We start from the raw sequence: 19,046 nt of genomic DNA, 5'->3' as shown, positions 1-19,046 counted from the left end.
GCTCTGATTGGTTCCGCTTTAGCTTGAGATCGGTCTGATTTGGTCAACTGATTTGGGGAAGCAGGAAATCGCTCCCGATTTGCAATAACAACTAGTAATACACGCATATATACGGCATGATATATATGTAGGCAATGGTAAACGAAAGACAACTAGTATTCCCTGGGGGTTGGTGGTGTGGTTGTGTTGCGCCCATGTCGAGCAATCGGAACCCAGATAGGACTGGGCTGAGTTCCTTCGCTGAGGTGTGTGTGTGTGGTGTGGTGTGGTGCCGGTTTTTGTACGAACATATTTGCTTTCTAACTTATTTCCCAAATTGATTTTGATATTCCTAAATTCCGGGATCCTAACTGAATCCCTCTCTCCACGTCAAGGTCACTCAAGTGTGCTGCTGTAGGTGTCTATGTATGTGTTCCAGGTGAAATGTGTTGACATGTGTGAGTGTGTGCGTGTGGGATGGGCTACCACTGCACCGTTTCTAACTCCGGACTACGAACGCCGCTCAGTAGACAATGAGCAGGTTGTTCTCATTGAAGCCGGCGGAGTGTCCGGCGTTGCGTACAATGAAACAGGATCCATCGAAGTGCATGCGCTTCTCATTGCGACTACAAAAGACAGAACAGAACGGAAGTTAGCAGAGCAGGATGACGGGTGATGGGGAGGGGGAGGGGGAGGTTGAGAGCATCGGTTTGACACTCACCGAACAAACAGATGCGAGGTCTTGCCCAGAGAGGCAGTGCAATGGATGCCAGGTGTGGTCAAAGTGGCCGATCCATTTCCGGGACTGGTGCGAATCAAGCACTTGTTGTCCACACGAGTGACCTTCACCAGGCCATCGGCTGCCTGGGTGATGCGAAATCCGTTTATGTCATAGATCTCAGTGCCATCCTCGGTACAGGTGTAAGCTGAATTGGCAATCACGTCATGGGCTTCAGCCATATAAGAGGGACCATGCCGCGAGTCGCTGCGAGAAGTTCGGGAATTAAATCGAAATTAGCCAAATAAGAAGCGATGCAATTGGCCGGGGGGACTCACTCATAGAACACTGCCAGGGTGTAGTCCTTGGTCAGATCGGTGAGTGTCGGTTGTGGTGCGCGTCCCGGCTGTGTCCACCAGGTAGATGAGAGCGCACGCCTCGCTGGTGAAGCTCACACCCTTGTACCACATCTTGGCATAGCGACTGTAATGGGAAGATAATTCAACGGATTCAAATATGCCACGTTGGGGTAAGGGCCATTCCCACTCACACAAAGTTATTGCCCTTCATGCCGTCGTAGGTGACTATTTCGACTTTAGCGCCGCTCTGCAAGATGCGTCCATTGGGGTGGATCAAAGCCGAGTTGCTGCAGTTGCGTGATAGAGCAACTGCCACCATGCTGCGCTGATTGAGCACGCGCACCGCCTTGTCCAGAGTCATGTCAATTCTGCCCCATGCAAAGAAAGGTATTAACATTAGGGGTCGGTCTTAAAGAAGAGCCAAGGGGCTGGGGGCGTCCACACTCACCGCACGCCATCGCGGAGGCGCAACTGGATGGTGCCGTTCGTCATGGCAATGGGTCCAGAGCCGGGACATGCCGGCGGTGTGTGGTTCTCGAGCTCGAAGTTGCGTGTGCTGCTCACGCGTGCCAAGGCGTATGGTGAAGGGGGCATTGGAGACGGCAACTGTTGGGAATTCTGAGATTGAGCATAGAATCGGCTAGATTTACAAATATGCAGGAGCCCCTTTCCAAGCAGTAGTTCTGCTCGTTGTCGAAGCCATAGGTGGGCGTGGCATTGTAGCGCCCTGTGAGTGCCTTGCCGTTGTGCGCCATTTTGCCAGCGTCTATTTCCTGCATATTCCCTGGCCCGTACTGGGGAGGGTTGGAAATGTGTATGCCCGGCAGTTGGACGTATGGACGGGCCGACTGACTGCCGACGGGGTAATTGGCGCACTCCTTGGAAATGCCGCTGGTGATGGTGTTGGTGCCAACGGTGGCGCTGCTAGCGAGACAGCTGCCCCCCAGTCATACCGACACGCAAGCTTGCTTGCTAAGGGAGGGGGGATGAGAAGGCGAGAGGTAGTAGCGGAAGTTAGATCCGGAAGGAAGTGAAGAGGTGAGGAAGTGAAAGTGCCAGAAAATAATTGAATACCGGCAGGAGAGAAAACGACAGATACGAGAGAAAGTGTCAGCAGCGCAGAAAACGAATGACTTTGCAACTGTTGCTAACATTCTGTCGACATTCTGTTAACGCATGCAAGTTAACGTACCCAATTCTATTGAGCTCTTATACGAGTTGTAAACAATCTTTGGCTTTCCAAAACGAAAACAATTTAAATCTTGGGCCTCCGCCTAATTGATTTCTAAGATGTACAATCTCAAGGGCTCCCGCCGCAATCCCAATATTTGACACACGCCTAAATGGAAAACCAATGTTTGCCCACAACCGGCTTCTCATAAACAATCTCACTCCCGGCTTTCTGCAGATCCTGCACTTTAGGCATTTTACAGTTCTCTCTTTGGATGACGAAATCCAATACTCGGGATGGCGAAATCAATTGAAATGTTTATAGAAAAACTATTCCCGAAAGGGATCAACGATGCAAAGATCAGAAAGTTCAAGTCAGTCTTGATCCAGAAGCGACACCGCAAAGTCGAGCTAAAAATTAATATCGCGAAAACCCTTTGCCCGGAATCCTTTGTGACCCTCTACTTAAATCTATATCAGTGAAGTTAGAAGTAAAATAAAAACTTTTTAAAACCACAATCCGCTACCGCAGTTATTTAATTGGCGCCCAACGTGGGGCGACGTTGTATAAAAAGCACCGAATAATAAAAGTGTTGCGTCGTGCCGAAACCCGAAGGACAATTAATTAATGGAATAAATCCTTCAGATATAAAAACGTGACTGTGAGATATAAGATAAAAAAAGTGAGATAAAAAGGAAACAAACCGGAGCTTAGGGTGTGCAAAAATAAATACAATATACAATACAAATACAAATACAAATACAATACAAAATACAAATACAATACAAAATACAAATAAATACAAAAGCTAATCAAGACAATTCAAAAATACAAAAAAACCAAAAAAACCAAAGTTTTTAAACAAAACCAACCAAACCAAAACACAAAGAAAGTGAAACTATCAGCTAAACCAAAGAAGGAAGACCCCCAGAAGACCCAGTTAAACAAAGAAATTTAAGAAGGAAGACCCGTTCGAAGACCTGTCAGCCAAATCAAGAAGGAAGACCCGTTCGAAGATCTGTCAGCCAAACTAAGAAGGACGACCCCTACCGGATAGTCCGTGAGCAAAAGTTGTATTAATAAATATATAAGTTCAACTAGGTTATATTAGATTATAAAAACAAACATATAAGAAAAATTTATGGTGGATCAACTAAAAACTAAAAATGATTAACTCACAAACAAGGACCGATCTCACTGCAGATCTGGTCAAACAATTGATAGCACTTCAAATTTCACAAGTACAGGAGCAAATTGTAAATTTAAAACAACAAATAGAAACTAAATCCGATCAGGTATCAGATTATCAGGCAGAAGCAATAGACGAGACAATAAAAGATGACACCACATTAAAGTTAATAGAATCCCTACCAATTTTCAATGGTGGATTAAACCAATACGTAGGATGGAGGGAAGCTGCAGAAGCTGAAGTGAAGTTATATAAGAAAGGAAGTAAGCAATATTATATTGCCTTAACAATTTTGAGAAACAAAATAACAGGACCAGCACATGACGCACTGACCAACCACGGGACAGTTTTAAATTTTGATGCCATACTTTCACGACTTGACTTTGTTTACAGTGACAAGAGACCAATTTACATAATAGAACAAGAGTTAAGCGTTCTCCGACAAGGGAACCTTTCAATAATAGATTTCTATAACGAGGTTAACAAGAAAATTTACTTCCTAACCAGACAACAATCTGGAAACTTATTCTATTACGCGAGTGCATGCCTTTTGATTTGTGTTAAAACATTATTTAACTTTTTATTTTTCGGCGTCGGATTGTGCTTGTGTTTGTGTTGTTGCAGTGAGTGAGTAAGCATTACATTGCATTGCAGTCCGCTCTCGTCTGGTAGCTTTTGTTGTTTTATCACTCTCTCGCTATCACCTCAACTTCAATAACTGTTCTTTCTCTCTCGCTCTTTAAACTTTCTGAGCAATAGCGCTCTCTGCTTAGTAGCTCTCGCTATAACCGCTCTCCACTCTGCTCTCTTTTTTTTACCAATTCCGCTTTGAGCGTTGTCTGGCACATTGGTCTGATACCAATTTGTTTTGCAAATAATAGTATATATATAAATAAATAATAAAATAAAATGGAATACGCTGTGGTCTGTGCCAAAAAAAGCTGTAAGAAGCAGATCACCCACGATCAGCCGAATGTCCCCTGCTGGCTCTGCGACAGCGTAGTGCACGCAAAATGCGCTGGATTTTCTGGCCTCGTAATGGCTTGCATTACAGTTGCGAGGCATGCCGTGCGGAGGAGAAAGACATTGTGGCTTTCATGAGGCAGACGAGGAGTGGCTTTAAGGAGCTGACCGTTGGTTTTAAAAACCAATACGATCGGCTCCTAGCCATGGAGGCTCAGTTTAGCGGTTTAAAACTGCTGAATGAGTCTCCGAGGCGCAAAAAGGTCACTCCGCGGGATCTGCAATTGCCAACCGTCACTCAGCCGTGCGCCGCCGAAAAACTGACTCCGACCACTCCAAGTGTGCAGCAGTTGATCTCGTTTGCCACTCCAAGGGCAACGACAGCTGCTGGCGACGCAGATTCGGTAGCCGAATTCATCGCCACGGAGAATGTGCAGCCAAGTACGTCTGCAGCGTCCGTGTCCGTGGTGTCCGCAAGTTCGCTAGTTGTCCCGTCTATACCGATCCCACCAGTAAATAGACGTTCCGGACCTCCGGATATTGCCACCACAGGTACTAGGCCTGTGGTGACTAAACCACTGGTGGGAGTCCCACCAAAACGACAAGTTTTTGTTTCACGGCTGGCCCCTGACCTCACATCTAATGATGTAATTGCTTTTATTCAAAGCAAAATAAAAGCCGTGGGTTTAAAGGTGGAGAAATTTAACTTCTCTTATGCCAGGGAGATAGCCTCGTTTAAGATAAGCATCTCCCCAACTCAATTTGACACCATTTTCTCCGCCAAATTTTGGCCGGAGCATTTGGTGGTGAAGGAGTTTAAGGCTAAGAAGAAGAATAGGCCCCCCATATCCCTTCCAAACCTTTCCAGTGTGCCACCCTCAACCTCAACCTCAACTTCCTCTTCCTCAACTTCCCGTCTTGCTTCCACCTTTCCAAAAAAATAACTTCTCTTTTAGTAACCTATCAGAATGTAAGAGGCTTGCGTAGTAAGCTCAGCATTCTTTTCCGGGATAGTGTTGCATTTGCTTCCCACGTTATTGTGTTTACTGAAACCTGGTTAAAGCCGGACATTCTTAGTTCCGAGGTTTTGGCAGGTCGGTACACAACTTTTAGAAAGGACCGTTCGTCTCGACGGGCAGGGGTGTTCTAATTGCAGTGGACTCTTACTTCACGTCGGAACACTTCACAGTCCAAGTTCAACAGGAACTGGAATTCCTGTGTGTAAAACTGATTCTTCCCGCTTTCGCTATATTCATTACTTGCTCGTATATCCCACCTTCTTCGGATATTTCAATTTATGAGCAGCACTTGTCCGCTTTAACCGCTGTTTCTTCCTCGCTATCTGATAAAGATCGTATTATAGTTCTTGGTGACTTCAACTTGCCAGGAACTGTTTGGTCTTCGGTAAACGAGTCTAGTATCCTAGTGCCCATGTCACGACATGACTTTGTTGACGGCTTGCTTGACCTATCCCTGTCTCAAGTCAACCATGTGAATAATTCCTTGGGTCGATTGCTTGATCTGTGCTTTGTATCGGATCCGACCATAGTGTTGTTAACCCGAGCCCTTCCGCTCACTATACCTGAAGACGCCTACCACCCTACTTTCGAGGTGTCGCTAGATATAGGACCAACTGTATTGGATCGGTCGAGTAGGCTGCCCGAACGTGTCCGCTGCTTTCGTAAAGCCGAGTTTGCGAAGCTTAATAACCTCATTAGGGATTTTGATTGGTCCGCTTTGTACTTGTGCACTGATATCATAAAAGGCACAAACATTTTTTACAATGCTCTTGGCACATTTTTCGATTCTTGTGTCCCGCTTTCTTGTCCGACTAGATCTTGAAAACCCCCTTGGTTTACCAAAGAGTTATCCAGTCTAAAAAACTTAAAATCAAGACTTTATAAAAAATTTCAAGAAGTGGGTTCTCCTACTTCTCACTCTCGCTATGTATTAGCTCGGTCAAACTTTTCAGTTCTTAATGCTCAATGCTATAAGAACTACCTATCTCGATGCAGGATACGTTTTTCTCAGGACCCTAAACAGTTTTACAGCTTCGTAAACAGTAAGCGTAGAACGTCCGCACACCCATCCTCGCTATCATTTTGTAATACGTCGGCAAATAATGATCAGGCAATTGCCGATCTTTTTGCCCAATTCTTCCAAACCACCTATTCTGAGGAAAGCTACTCTGGTCATCCGTACCCATACGGTTTACCGAGGTCGAACGGCATTTTCAGTCCCTTGTTAAATGAATGTTCCCTACTTCATGATCTTCGACTAGTTAAGCCGGTGTTTTCACCGGGTCCAGACGGGGTTCCAGGTTGTGTACTCAGGTACTGCGCCGAGGCTCTGTGTGGACCTTTGCTTAAACTATTCACCCTATCCATTGATTCTTCTTGCTTCCCCCGATCTGGAAGGAATCGTTTATAATTCCTCTCCCTAAAAAAGGTAGCAAGTCTGATGCAAAAAATTATAGAGGTATAGCAAAGTTATCCGCTATTCCTGAAATGTTTGAGAGGGTTTTAACTCCGCACTTGCAACATCTCTGCAAGTCACTTATATCTCCAACTCAGCATGGATTTATAAGGCGGCGATCAACCACCACGAACTTGTTAGAGTTTACCTCTTTCATTATTAAAGGCTTTCAAGGTAACTTACAGACGGATGTTATTTACACCGACTTTAGTAAAGCATTCGACTCTGTAAACCATTCCCTTTTAGCGCATAAACTTGACCTTTTAGGGTTTCCGCCCAACCTCCTGAGATGGATTTCTAGCTATCTTTGTTCTAGGTCTCAAAGAGTCCTCTTCAAAAACTCCCTCTCTTTCCCAGTAAAGGTTTCTTCGGGAGTACCACAAGGCAGCCATCTAGGCCCCTTACTCTTCACACTCTTTATTAATGACTTACCTTCAGTATTAACATACTCTCGAGTACTTATGTATGCGGATGATGTTAAACTCTGTGTCCAGTACAAGGACATTTCATTTCATTCTCGCTTGCAATCCGATCTCAATAACTTTCAGTCATGGTGTTGTGCAAACTTGTTACACCTTAATGCCTCGAAATGCAAAGTTATAACATTTCATCGTTCTAGCCCTTTGTTGGCTCCTTACACCCTATTTGTTGGTTCTCTTGAGAGAATTACCCTGGTGGATGATCTGGGTGTTATGTTAGACCCCAAGTTAAAGTTTTCCGAACACATTTCTACCATGGTAAATAAGGCCATGAGCGTGCTTGGGTTTATAAAGAGGTGGTCAAAGGAATTTGACGACCCCTATATAACAAAGACTCTCTATACCTCGCTTGTTCGTCCGATCTTAGAATACGGCTCCTGTGTATGGTGCCCTCAGTACAAAGTACACCAGGACCGTATAGAATCAGTACAGAAAAACTTTTTACTCTTTGCTCTGCGGGGCCTTAACTGGGATGCGGGTGTAAGACTCCCATCTTACTCTAGTAGACTACTATTAGTAAACCTCCCATCCTTAGTTAACCGTAGAAAAATGCTTGGTGTGATATTTATGCACAACTTGATCAGGGGTGACATAGACAGCCCTGATCTGTTGAGCCGCATAAACTTCACGATTCCTATTAGACTGACTAGAAATTTTATACCGTTGTTCCTTCCACTTTGTAGATCGAATTATTCCTTGCATGAACCGTTTAGGGTCTTATGCTCGGATTATAATTCCCTCTACCATATTATATCCACCACTAATTCTCTTCCTCTTATTAAATTATTAATCCTTACACACCTTTCTATTAATTAGTAACTGTAGTGGTATTTGTACTTTGATTGCATGCTTAGTTTCTTAGTAAGTTTAGTACTAATTTTCCTCGAATGTTAGTCTAATAGCTATCTTTCTTGCATGTTCGCGTTTGGTTCGGCTACGCACCGCGCGGCATGCGGCAGCGCCCCTCGGTCGGTTGGGCGGGAGGGGGGCTGCGTTTTGCCTGGGATCCGCGCGTAACAGCCTTCTGCTGGTGTCACACGGGCCACTTGACGGTGCAGTAACTGCATCGCCTCTTGAAAGATGCAGTCATTGCATGTCAACGTCCACACAAAAAAAATGACCTTGTTAATAAATAAGACAATAATGACTCACGGAAAGGACAGTGAAATCACGAAAGAATCAAATAAGAAAATTAGAGACAATGCCTTACGCATTTTTGTCACTGGTCTAAACGGCGGCATTGCAGAAATCCTATTTTTATTGAATCCCCCAGATTTACCGAATGCCTTGGCAAAGGTACAGGAATTGCAATCAAATTCAGTGGCCCCAGAAATTCAGGGAATAATAACTACAATACATTAAGATTCAACCAACGACAACCAAGGACTAATAGTTCACCATTCGACCAAAAAAGGGATCTTCAGAGGAATAACATGTCATGGGGACAACCCTATTTCTTGGGTAATAGACAACAAAATCAGGCCCCAGAACCAATGGATGTAGACGAATTGATACAAATCAAGAACCGACAGAACAGCAATCAATTCAGGGGAAATAATAATAATAGAAATTATCGGGAGAATACTAACGGTTATTATAGGAGAAATAATAACAATTATAGCCAAGCTCAGCATTTTAGGGCAAACGTAGTACCGAATAATCAGTCTAACGAAAATCAGGCGCAGAAACGAAAGCCAAACGAAATGTCGGAACAACCGGCTAATAAAGCAATGCGGATAAATAACATTGAGGAGGACCATTTTTTAGATCAGCCCCCGAAGTAGGTCTGCCCTACTTAAAAAGAGTAGATAAAAAAATAAACAGAGAATTAAAAGTTTTGATAGATACGGGAGCAACTTCCTGTTATATAAAAAAGGGAATTTACGAAAATAAAAAAGAATTATCAATTTATAAGAAAGTTGCTACAGTGAATGGGTTTTCAATAATTAAATATTTCCATAATATAACTATTTTCAACACAAAACAAGTGTTTTATGAAATAGATGGAATGGAGGCAGATTTACTAATAGGATTTAACCTATTAAAGAAAATCGGAGCTGTTATTGATACAGGAAAGGGGACTTTAAGTTATAAAGACAATGAGGAGAAACTAATATATGACGAGGTCCTTTCTTTAAACAAATTAACCTTTATAGAAGGAAAAACCATCCTTCCGTTGAAGGAATATATAATAAAAAAATATTTTGAAGAAGAAAAAGAAATGAAAAGTGATTCAGTAAAGGTAAAAGGAAGTTTATATAGCTTGGGATAAAAAAATCCTGAGCACGCCGTCGTTGAATTATCCGACACTAAAAGTTCGAATAGTTTGGGATTAAAGAATCCTGAACACGCCGTCGTTGAATTATCCGACAATGAACAATTTAAAAGTTTGGGATGCAAAAATCCTGAACGCGCCGTCGTAGAAATATCCGACATTCAAAATTATGCAAATTCTGAATTGAAAAAAATGAAATTGTATAACACAATAACCTACAAAGAGGACAATTTAGAAAATCTCAGAGAGAAAATGGTATCTATCATCGAAGAAGACCATGCCAATATAAATTTACAGTTACCGTTCAGAACGGATATAAAAGGAGAGATTAACACTGAACATGATAGACCGGTATATGGCAAGCAGTATCCATACGCTTATTCGGTTAACGATTTCGTTAATAACGAAATAAGTAAAATGTTAGATGAAGGTATAATCAGACCTAGTAAAAGCCCATATAATTCACCGGTAATAGTAGTACCAAAGAAGGGAGTAAATGAGGACGGAACTCCTAAACATAGATTAGTAATAGACTTTAAGAAACTTAATGAAAACACCATACCGGATAGATACCCTATGCAAGATCCTTCAGTAATCCTTGCCAATTTAGGTAAGGCAAAGTATTTCTCGGCCATTGATTTAGAGTCAGGTTTCTATCAGATTTTAATGAGGGAATCAGATATTGAAAAAACATATTTTTCCATAAATAACGTCAAATATGAATTTCTAAGAATGCCTATGGGATTGACGAACGCTCCCAGAATTTTCCAAAGGGCAATGGACGATATACTTAGAGAACAAGTTGGGAAAACTTGTCACGTCTATATGGACGATATAATAATATTTTCAAAAACTATAGAACAACATTATAAAGATCTAATTCATATAATACAGATATTGCAAAACGCTAACATAAAAATTTCCCTAGAAAAGTCTAAATTCTTTCAATTGGAAACCAAATTTCTGGGATACATTGTTTCCGAAAATATCATTAAAACAGATCCAGACAAAATCTCCACAATACAAAACTATCCAATTCCTAAAAATATCAGAGAGCTACGTAGCTTCTTAGGACTAACAGGGTATTACAGAAAACTTGTCCGAAATTATGCTACAATTGCCAAACCATTAACAAAATATCTGAGTGGAGTAAATGGGAAAGTTTCACGAAGGGCATCCAAGAAAACATTAATACAGCTAAATGAACCAGCAATGGGAGCATTAAATAATTTAAAGGACAGTTTAATAGCACATATTGAATTAGTACAACCAGATTACAATAAAAAATTCACATTAACCACAGATGCATCGGACATAGCAATAGGTGCAGTTTTGTCGCAAGATGGGAATCCCATAACATTTATTTCTAAAACTTTAAGTAAAACCGAGCAATTATATGCTACTAATAAAAAGGAATTATTAGCTATTGTGTGGGCATTAAAAAATTTGCGAAATTATTTATACGGAGTGAGTGGAATTGAAATACATACAGATCACCAACCTTTGTCCTTTGCAATGTCGCAAAAAAATCCAAATGTTGAATTGAAACGTTGGTATTACTTCATAGAAAGTTTCACACCAAAAATCATTTATAAGCCAGGCTCAACTAACGTAGTAGCGGACGCCTTATCTCAGATTAAAATAAATCATATGACAGATAGTGATGTCGACCAGACAGATTCAGAATCAGACATAAATACTCAGCATTCTGCAGAGAGTAGTTTTGAAAACGTCATTCAAGAGACTAGCAAGCCTCTAAACCAATTTTAACAGCAGCTACTATTAGCGCAAGGGAGATTTACAGTTCATGAGTTAGTAAGAGTTTATGAAAATACCCGACATATTATTGAATTTGATACGGTAGACAATCTGCTAATCATTTTAAAAGAATTTATTCAGCCTCACTTAACCACAGGAATACACTGCACTTTAGAAGATTTATACCTTATCCAAAATAAGCTAAAGGAAAACTTCATAAATAAATTTCTCTTCGCGAGAAAGTTCCTCCAAGATGTAGTAAATTCAGAAGATAAAGTTATAATTATAGAAGAAACACATTGCAGAGACCATAGAGGACTAGACGAAAATTACAACCAAATAACTAAGCTGTATTATTGGCCAAACCTGCACAAAAAATTAAAAGTATATATAAAAAATTGTGAGATCTGTAACAAAAACAAATATCACAGACACCCTGTACAAATTCCAATTGGGGAAGCTCCCATTCCAGCAAAAGAAGGAGATCAATTACACTTAGACATATACTATGCCCAAAACCTAACATTCATAACTTGTATAGATTCTTATTCCAAATACTTGGTGGTCAAGGAAATTTAAAGTAAATTAAACATTGAAAATAAGGTAATGGAAATTTTGCAACACTTTCCGTTAGCAACATCTTTAATGACTGACAACGAACCAAGCTTTACTTCAGCACAATTTAGATCATTCATACAAAGAAGTAACTTAACTATTTATTATGCTGATCCCAGACACAGCACCTCAAATGGTCAGGTAGAAAGGGTACATTCCACACTAACAGAAATAGCGCGGTGCATCAAGGATGAACTAAATCTAACAGATTATTCAGAAATAATAATAAGGGCGGCACTGAAATATAACCTGACGATACATTCAACGACCAATCAAATGCCATATGACATATTGTATAACAAAATAGAACACAAGCATAATCCAATATTACTTAAGGAAGCTCAGACCAAAATGCTTAAGCTACATAACAAAGATAGAGGAGAAAAAGATTATAAAATAGGAGAAGTAGTTTATGAAAAGAAATTCGGGGAAAGAAATAAACTTCAATCCCGATACAAAAAGCAGGTAGTTAAGGAAAATCGACCGAATAAAATTATAATCAACAATAGAAACAGAATTATACATAAAGATAACATCAAATATTAAATATTTTTTTTCCAGAAAATGTATGCGAATATACTAATACTGACTTTTGTTATATTGACGACTTCGGAAGTAATTGTCTATACGCATAGTGACTATCTATTGCTCAAAGACGACAGAGACGTTTACACTTATGAAACATACGCTGAACTTTTCCATATTACTAATTTGAGTTTTTATAGAGAGATAATTGATAAAGAATCCAAATATGTCAGCAAATCAATTAATTCAGACGATGAGTGGGAAATATCAATGGACTTAAGTCTATTAAAATTAATGATTTCAGAATTAGTTCCAAAACGGAATGAAAGGGGAATAAATGAATTAGGTACCATTTGGAAATGGATAGCAGGCAGCCCTGATCATGACGACTTTTTGAAAATACAAAATAAAGTAAATGAATTAACTGAAAATAATAATAAACAATTTGTAATAAATTCCAAATTTTTCAAAGAAATTGAATTGCTATCAAATTCATTAAAAAATGTCATCTTTAATGATGAAACGATACTGAGAAAGCATCGTTTAAAATTAATAACTTTTGACCTACTAAATTTAGTTGATACCATAACCCTATTAAAAGTAAACATTTTCAATACAAAAATTTTAAATAAAAACGAAATAGAGGACATTTATAAGCATGAAAAACATCCTGTTGAACTGTCTGATTTGCTGGACATTGCAACGGTTAAAATAATTCGAAATGCTGATTTAATAATCATTTACATAAAATATCCTCAAATTAAAGATATTTGAAAGTTTTACCATGCAAGAGCCATCTCACAAAATGATGGAATGTTAGTTATAAGTGAAAAAGTTTGTGAATGTAAAGAGAAATACTATTTAATGAATAATTTTAAAAGTGAAACTTTTAACAATTACGCACAAATAAATTTAAAGAAGACCTGTTTCACCAATTTACTTAATGGCTTTAAAGCCAACTGCACTAAAAAAAGGGAAAAAAACAATGAAATAGACATCATTCAGGATGGTGCCATATTAGTTTCAGGCAAAAATATCGTAGACACTACTACTTTGTTAGGATCGTATCTCCTTATATTCAACAACACAATTGTAATAAATAATATAACCCACATAAATGATAAGGGTAAAATTCTAAGATATATATCGCATCATATATATAGCGATTTCGAATTAGTTGATTATATACAATCGAATGATAAGCAATTTTCTTTTGATAATGTTAATATTTTAAATCCCCTTATAACATTAGGTAATACGGCCTTACCATTAACAACATTATTCTTAATCATTTTGATATTGATAATGTTATTTTACTTCGGCTATAAATTAACCAAATTTGTACTTATTAAATCAAGAATACCGTCAGAAGAAATAGTGGAAAGTAACATTCAAATACTGTCAGAAGAAATTAGAGCTCTATCAGAACTTCAAAATGTATCGGGACAAAACATTTAAGAATGGGGGGAGTTAACGTACCCAATTCTATTGAGCTCTTATACGAGTTGTAAACAATCTTTGGCTTTCCAAAACGAAAACAATTTCAATCTTGGGCCTCCGCCTAATTGATTTCTAAGATGTACAATCTCAAGGGCTCCCGCCGCAATCTCAATCTTTGACACTCGCCTAAATGGAAAACCAATGTTTGCCCACACCCGGCTTCTCATAAACAATCTCAATCCCGGCTTTCTGCAGATCCTGCACTTTAGGCATTTTACAGTTCTCTCTTTGGATGACGAAATCCAATACTCGGGATGGCGAAATCAATTGAAATGTTTATAGAAAAACTATTCCCGAAAGGGATCAACGATTCAAAGATCAGAAAGTTCAAGTCAGTCTTGATCCAGAAGCGACACCGCAAAGTCGAGCTAAAAATTAAGATCGCGCAAACCCTTTGCCCGGAATCCTTTGTGACCATCTACTTAAATCTATATCAGTGAAGTTGTAAGTAAAATAAAAAATTTTTTAAATCACAATCCGCTACCGCAGTTATTTAATTTGCATATACATGTAGGAAACGAAGGAAAGAGAGAGACACGAAGCGGTCGTGTTTTCGTCGTGTCGTCGGGATAGAGCAGTAATCGGCTCTGAGAGAGGCGATAGCAAGAGAGAGAGATCAGTCAGTTGTCAGTTCAGCCACGCATCAGACGTACACGCATATAATTATTCACAAACATACTTGTAAAACTTGGAGCTGTTATAATTTTAAGTCCAACATACTTATCAAATAAATGTTACTCGTTGCCATCAAGCAACTTAAACTACTACAAATTGGGGGCTCGTCCGAAAATAAGCCCAAGACAACAACATTTGCAAGTGAGATTTGTGCGTGTATTTGGAAATTTTGGCGAACACGAGGCTAGAGCTACAAGGAGACAAGCGGCACAGAGACGACAATCTGAGCGCGTTCGTTCCAAAGAGAGCAGAAGCGACAAAACTACGGCAGACGGCAGCAAACACAGCAAGAATCAAAACCTTCGTTGTTGTTGTTGTGCATTGCGTCTGAGAGGCTAGAGCTACAAGGAGACAAGCGGCACAGAGACGACAATCTGAGCGCGTTCGTTCCAAAGAGAGCAGAAGCGACAAAACGACGGCAGACGGCAGCAAACACAGCAAGAATCAAAACCTTCGTTGTTGTTGTTGTGCATTGCGTCTGAGAGGCTAGAGCTACAAGGAGACAAGTGGCACAGAGACGACAATCTGAGCGCGTTCGTTCCAAAGAGAGCAGAAGCGACAAAACGACGGCAGACGGCAGCAAACACAGCAAGAATCAAAACCTTCGTTGTTGTTGTTGTGCATTGCGTCTGAGAGGCTAGAGCTACAAGGAGACAAGCGGCACAGAGACGACAATCTGAGTGCGTTCGTTCCAAAGGAAGCAGAAGCGACAAAACGACGGCAGCAAACAGCAAGAATCAAAGAACATTGATTGTTGTTGTGTTGCACTGCGTCGGACGGACTACAAGAAGAGACAAGCAGCAGGGAGACGACCATTTTGTAACAGCAGAAGCAGCGACGATTCGGGAAGCGATATCGAGGTAACGGCGAACAGCGAGAGCAAGGCAAGGCAACAAAGAGAGGACGGCAACAGCGACATCGACAGGCAAGCGAGATCTGGATGTGGTGGTGTGTGTGCGTCAAATTTGGAGTCTGGAAAGTTCTGCGCAGAAGCGAGAGTTAACAAGGGTAAACCCATAGTAAGGTGAGCGTTAACAGAGAAGCGATCGTTAACAGTGACGACTTTAAAGGCGTTTTCGAAATCGATGTTAACTGGAAAATTGTTAACAGGCCAGCAGTAATAAGGTTGTTTAAGTTGATTTAATTACATTTTCTTAGATATAAGCTAATATCAATTATTTTGTATTTAAATCGTCACGATGCAAGTTGAAGAGATAATGACACTGAGAGTCGCAGATTTGCGAGAGAAGTTAAGAGAGCTTGCGTTGCAGACGACGGGACGAAAGCGCGATTTGCAAGATAGACTATTAATACATCACGGCTTTCCAGTTGAGGATGAAGAAGAGTCAGAGAATGAGTCCGTAGTAACAGCAGAGGACGATACCGTAGCAGTTCAACCAGGTACGCGACAGGCAGAGTATAAATCTTGGTTTACGCTAAAAGACGTGGAAGGTAGTGTGTCACAATTTTCTGGTTCTAATAACCCCGACATCAATCAATGGATAGAGGAATTAGAAGAATGCGCAGCTACTGTTCAATGGAGTCAATTACAATTATTCATTTATGCCAAGCAGTTGTTAGTTGGTGCAGCAAAATCTTTCGCTCGTAGTTTGCGTGATATTCGTAACTGGAATTCGTTGAAGGCAGCTCTGTTGGATGAGTTTAGTGTTAAACTGTCGTCCGTAGAAGTACATAGAATGTTGCAAAAGCGCCAGCAGAAAAAAGGAGAGTCGTTGCATGAGTTTTTGTATGCGTTAATGGAGATAGCCAAGCCAATTAAACTAGATGATGAGAGTTTAATCGAATATTTTGTGGATGGTATACCAGACGCTAGGGCAAGTAAGGCAATGCTGTACCAAGCTAGAAACTTAAAGGAGCTTAAATTTCAGATCGATGTTTACCAGAAAGCTAGAGGCGGATCCAAGCCGATGAGTAAGAATTGGCCGCTGAGTAATAAAAGTGAGAGTTCGGTGAAAGGGTCGATGGCAGAGAATTTTAGGAAATGTTTTAAGTGTGGAGACAAATCGCATTTAGGGAAAGATTGTCCCAAAAATGATTTTTGTTGTTTCAAATGTGGCCAACCAGGACACCGTGCTGCAAGCTGTAATGTCAAGGTCGAAACCAGACAAGAAAAGAGATCGAATACGAACATTATTCGAGATAAGAAAGTCGTCAATAAGCCGTCAGGTATTTTCACTCCATCAGGTTTGGAATTAAAGGATATTAAGTACGCGAATTTGGTATTCCAAGGTTTGATTGATACTGGAGCAGATTTGTGTTTAATTCGCAGGAGGGTATTTTTGAAATTTGGAAATCTTGAACTGATCGGCCAGGAGAAATGTTTAACAGGTATTGGAGATAGTCAAGTTGTAACTTTTGGTAGCTTTTCGATACCAGTGAAAATCGATGAGATTGGAATGGAGGTAGAATTTCATGTCATTCCAGACGAGGATATTGGTTTTGAAGCCATTTTAGGAAGGACTATTCTGGATCATGTGGACATGCAAGTTTCTAAGACAGGAACAAGATTTGTTCGTAGAGTTTGTGGCGAGGATAAAGATAAGAAACTTGATCAGGTAGCATCGTCCTCATGCGTGGAATTGTTTAATGAATATAAAGGCATTTGCATGTCAAGTATTGACGAAGTTGAGAAGGAGTTTTCAATTGATGTTGGTCATCTCAGTGAAGCACATGCTAGAGAGGTTAGGGGTATGGTAGGAAAGTACCAACCTCAGAGAAATGTAGATGCGCCGATAAAAATGAAAATTGTATTAGTGGATGAGATACCAGTTTTCCAGCATCCGAGACGATTACCGTTGTGTGAACAGGAAATCGTGGACAAGCAAGTGGAAGAGTGGCTGGCTCAGAAGATTATAAAGCCAAGTACATCGGAGTATGCATCACCAGTAGTGTTGGTACCGAAAAAGAACGGTAGCAAGAGACTATGCTGTGATTACCGAAAGCTGAATGAGAAAATAGTTCGCGATAACTTTCCAATGTCACATATGGATACAGTGTTGGAGAAACTGCAGGGTGCAAAGTATTTCACCACGTTGGATTTAACGAATGGTTTTTTCCATGTGCCTGTAGAAGTCGAGTCTCAAAAATATACGTCTTTTGTGACTCAGAATGGTCAGTTCGAATTTTTATATGTACCATTTGGAATTTCAAATTCTCCAGCGGTGTTTACCAGATTTATAATGGCTGTGTTGAGAGATTTGGTAAAGAATAATGAAGCAGCAGTCTATATGGATGACGTTATTATTTGTAGTCAAGATATAGAAGAGAGTTTGTTAAAGTTGAGAAAAGTACTGAAGATAGCGGAAATGAATGGGCTACGTATAAATTGGAGAAAGTGTCAGCTGATACGACAAAAGGTTAATTTTCTGGGGTATATAATAGAAAAGAACACGATAAGACCAAGTGATGAGAAGACGAGGGCAGTCGAAAAGTTCCCAGTGCCAGTTGATAAAAAAACAGTGCAGCGTTTCATAGGATTGACTTCTTATTTCCGAAAGTTTATTGAGGGTTATGCTGTTATTGCAAAACCATTGACAGATCTGCTGCGGAAGGATGTTAAATTTGAATTTAAGGAGATACATCAGGTTGCGTTTGAACAACTAAAGGTAGCATTGATTAGTAGACCTGTTTTAGAAATGTACAACCCGAAGTTGGAGACAGAAATCCATACTGATGCATCAAAATGGGGGTATGGAGCCGTGTTACTGCAAAAGAGTTTGGAAGACAGCCAATTCCATCCAGTTCAATATATGAGCCGTAGGACTAAGCCATGTGAAGAGAAATATCCTGCTTATGACCTTGAGGTTCTGGCAATTATCGAAGCTTCAGCGAAATGGCGTGTATACGTTTTGGGTATAAAGTTCAAAATTGTCACAGATTGTAATGCATTTACAATGACGATCAAAAAGAAAGACGTTCCTTTGAGAGTAGCACGTTGGGCCATGTACCTACAAGATTTTAATTATGTTATAGAACATCGCTCAGGAACGAAGATGAGGCACGTTGACGCGTTGAGTCGTGTATCTTGTTTTATGGTGACCGAAAGTATAGCTCATCGTTTGAAAGAAGCTCAGCTAACCGACGATTGGGTTAAGGCTGTTAAAAGTATTGTGGAGGACAAGGAATATGAGGATTATTATATTCAGAATCAGATTTTGTTTAAGGATCCGGATAAGGAGCTCATCGTAGTACCAGCTCAGTTGGAAAATGAGATTATATCAATAGCACATAAGCAAGGACATTTTTCAGTTAAAAAGACACAAGATATCATTGAAAAGTCGTATTATATTCCGAAGTTAAAAGACAAAGTATGGCGCGTAATAAATAGTTGTGTCGAGTGTATCA

The 19,046-nt window shown here is 40.1% G+C and overlaps 2 protein-coding genes across 2 annotated transcripts in view; both read right to left on the bottom strand.

Annotated features, from left to right (window-relative positions):
* Positions 1–464: 464 nt before the first annotated feature.
* On the bottom strand, positions 465–1,811 carry LOC117194813. Its single transcript, XM_033399296.1, has 5 exons — positions 1,707–1,811; positions 1,505–1,674; positions 1,036–1,134; positions 701–964; positions 465–605 (listed from the first exon to the last, which is right to left on the bottom strand). Exons 1-5 carry the CDS (start codon positions 1,809–1,811, stop codon positions 503–505), a joined length of 741 nt encoding a protein of 246 aa, XP_033255187.1. The 3' UTR covers positions 465–502.
* Positions 1,710–19,046, bottom strand: part of LOC117194347 — a 28,516-nt gene continuing 11,179 nt past the window's right edge. Inside the window, exon 3 of the mRNA XM_033398916.1 lies at positions 1,710–2,028. Coding sequence (XP_033254807.1) covers positions 1,981–2,028 — 48 coding nt within the window. The 3' untranslated portion in view covers positions 1,710–1,980. The remainder of the gene's footprint in view (positions 2,029–19,046) is intronic.

This window comes from Drosophila miranda (genome assembly GCF_003369915.1).
Source record: "Drosophila miranda strain MSH22 chromosome Y unlocalized genomic scaffold, D.miranda_PacBio2.1 Contig_Y3_pilon, whole genome shotgun sequence".
Taxonomy (NCBI): Eukaryota; Metazoa; Arthropoda; class Insecta; order Diptera; family Drosophilidae; genus Drosophila; species Drosophila miranda.
This window is presented reverse-complemented; position numbering and strand designations above follow the sequence as displayed.

Bases quoted from the DNA above. Each gene is read 5' to 3' on its own strand.
- LOC117194813 (XM_033399296.1), bottom strand. From the start codon at position 1,811: ATGGCGCACAACGGCAAGGCACTCACAGGGCGCTACAATGCCACGCCC. The intron at 965-1,035 runs GTGAGTCCCCCC...AACTTCTCGCAG, and splicing joins ACCCTGGCAGTGTTCTATGA to CGACTCGCGGCATGGTCCCT. The intron at 606-700 runs GTGAGTGTCAAA...TGTCTTTTGTAG, and splicing joins ACCTCGCATCTGTTTGTTCG to TCGCAATGAGAAGCGCATGC.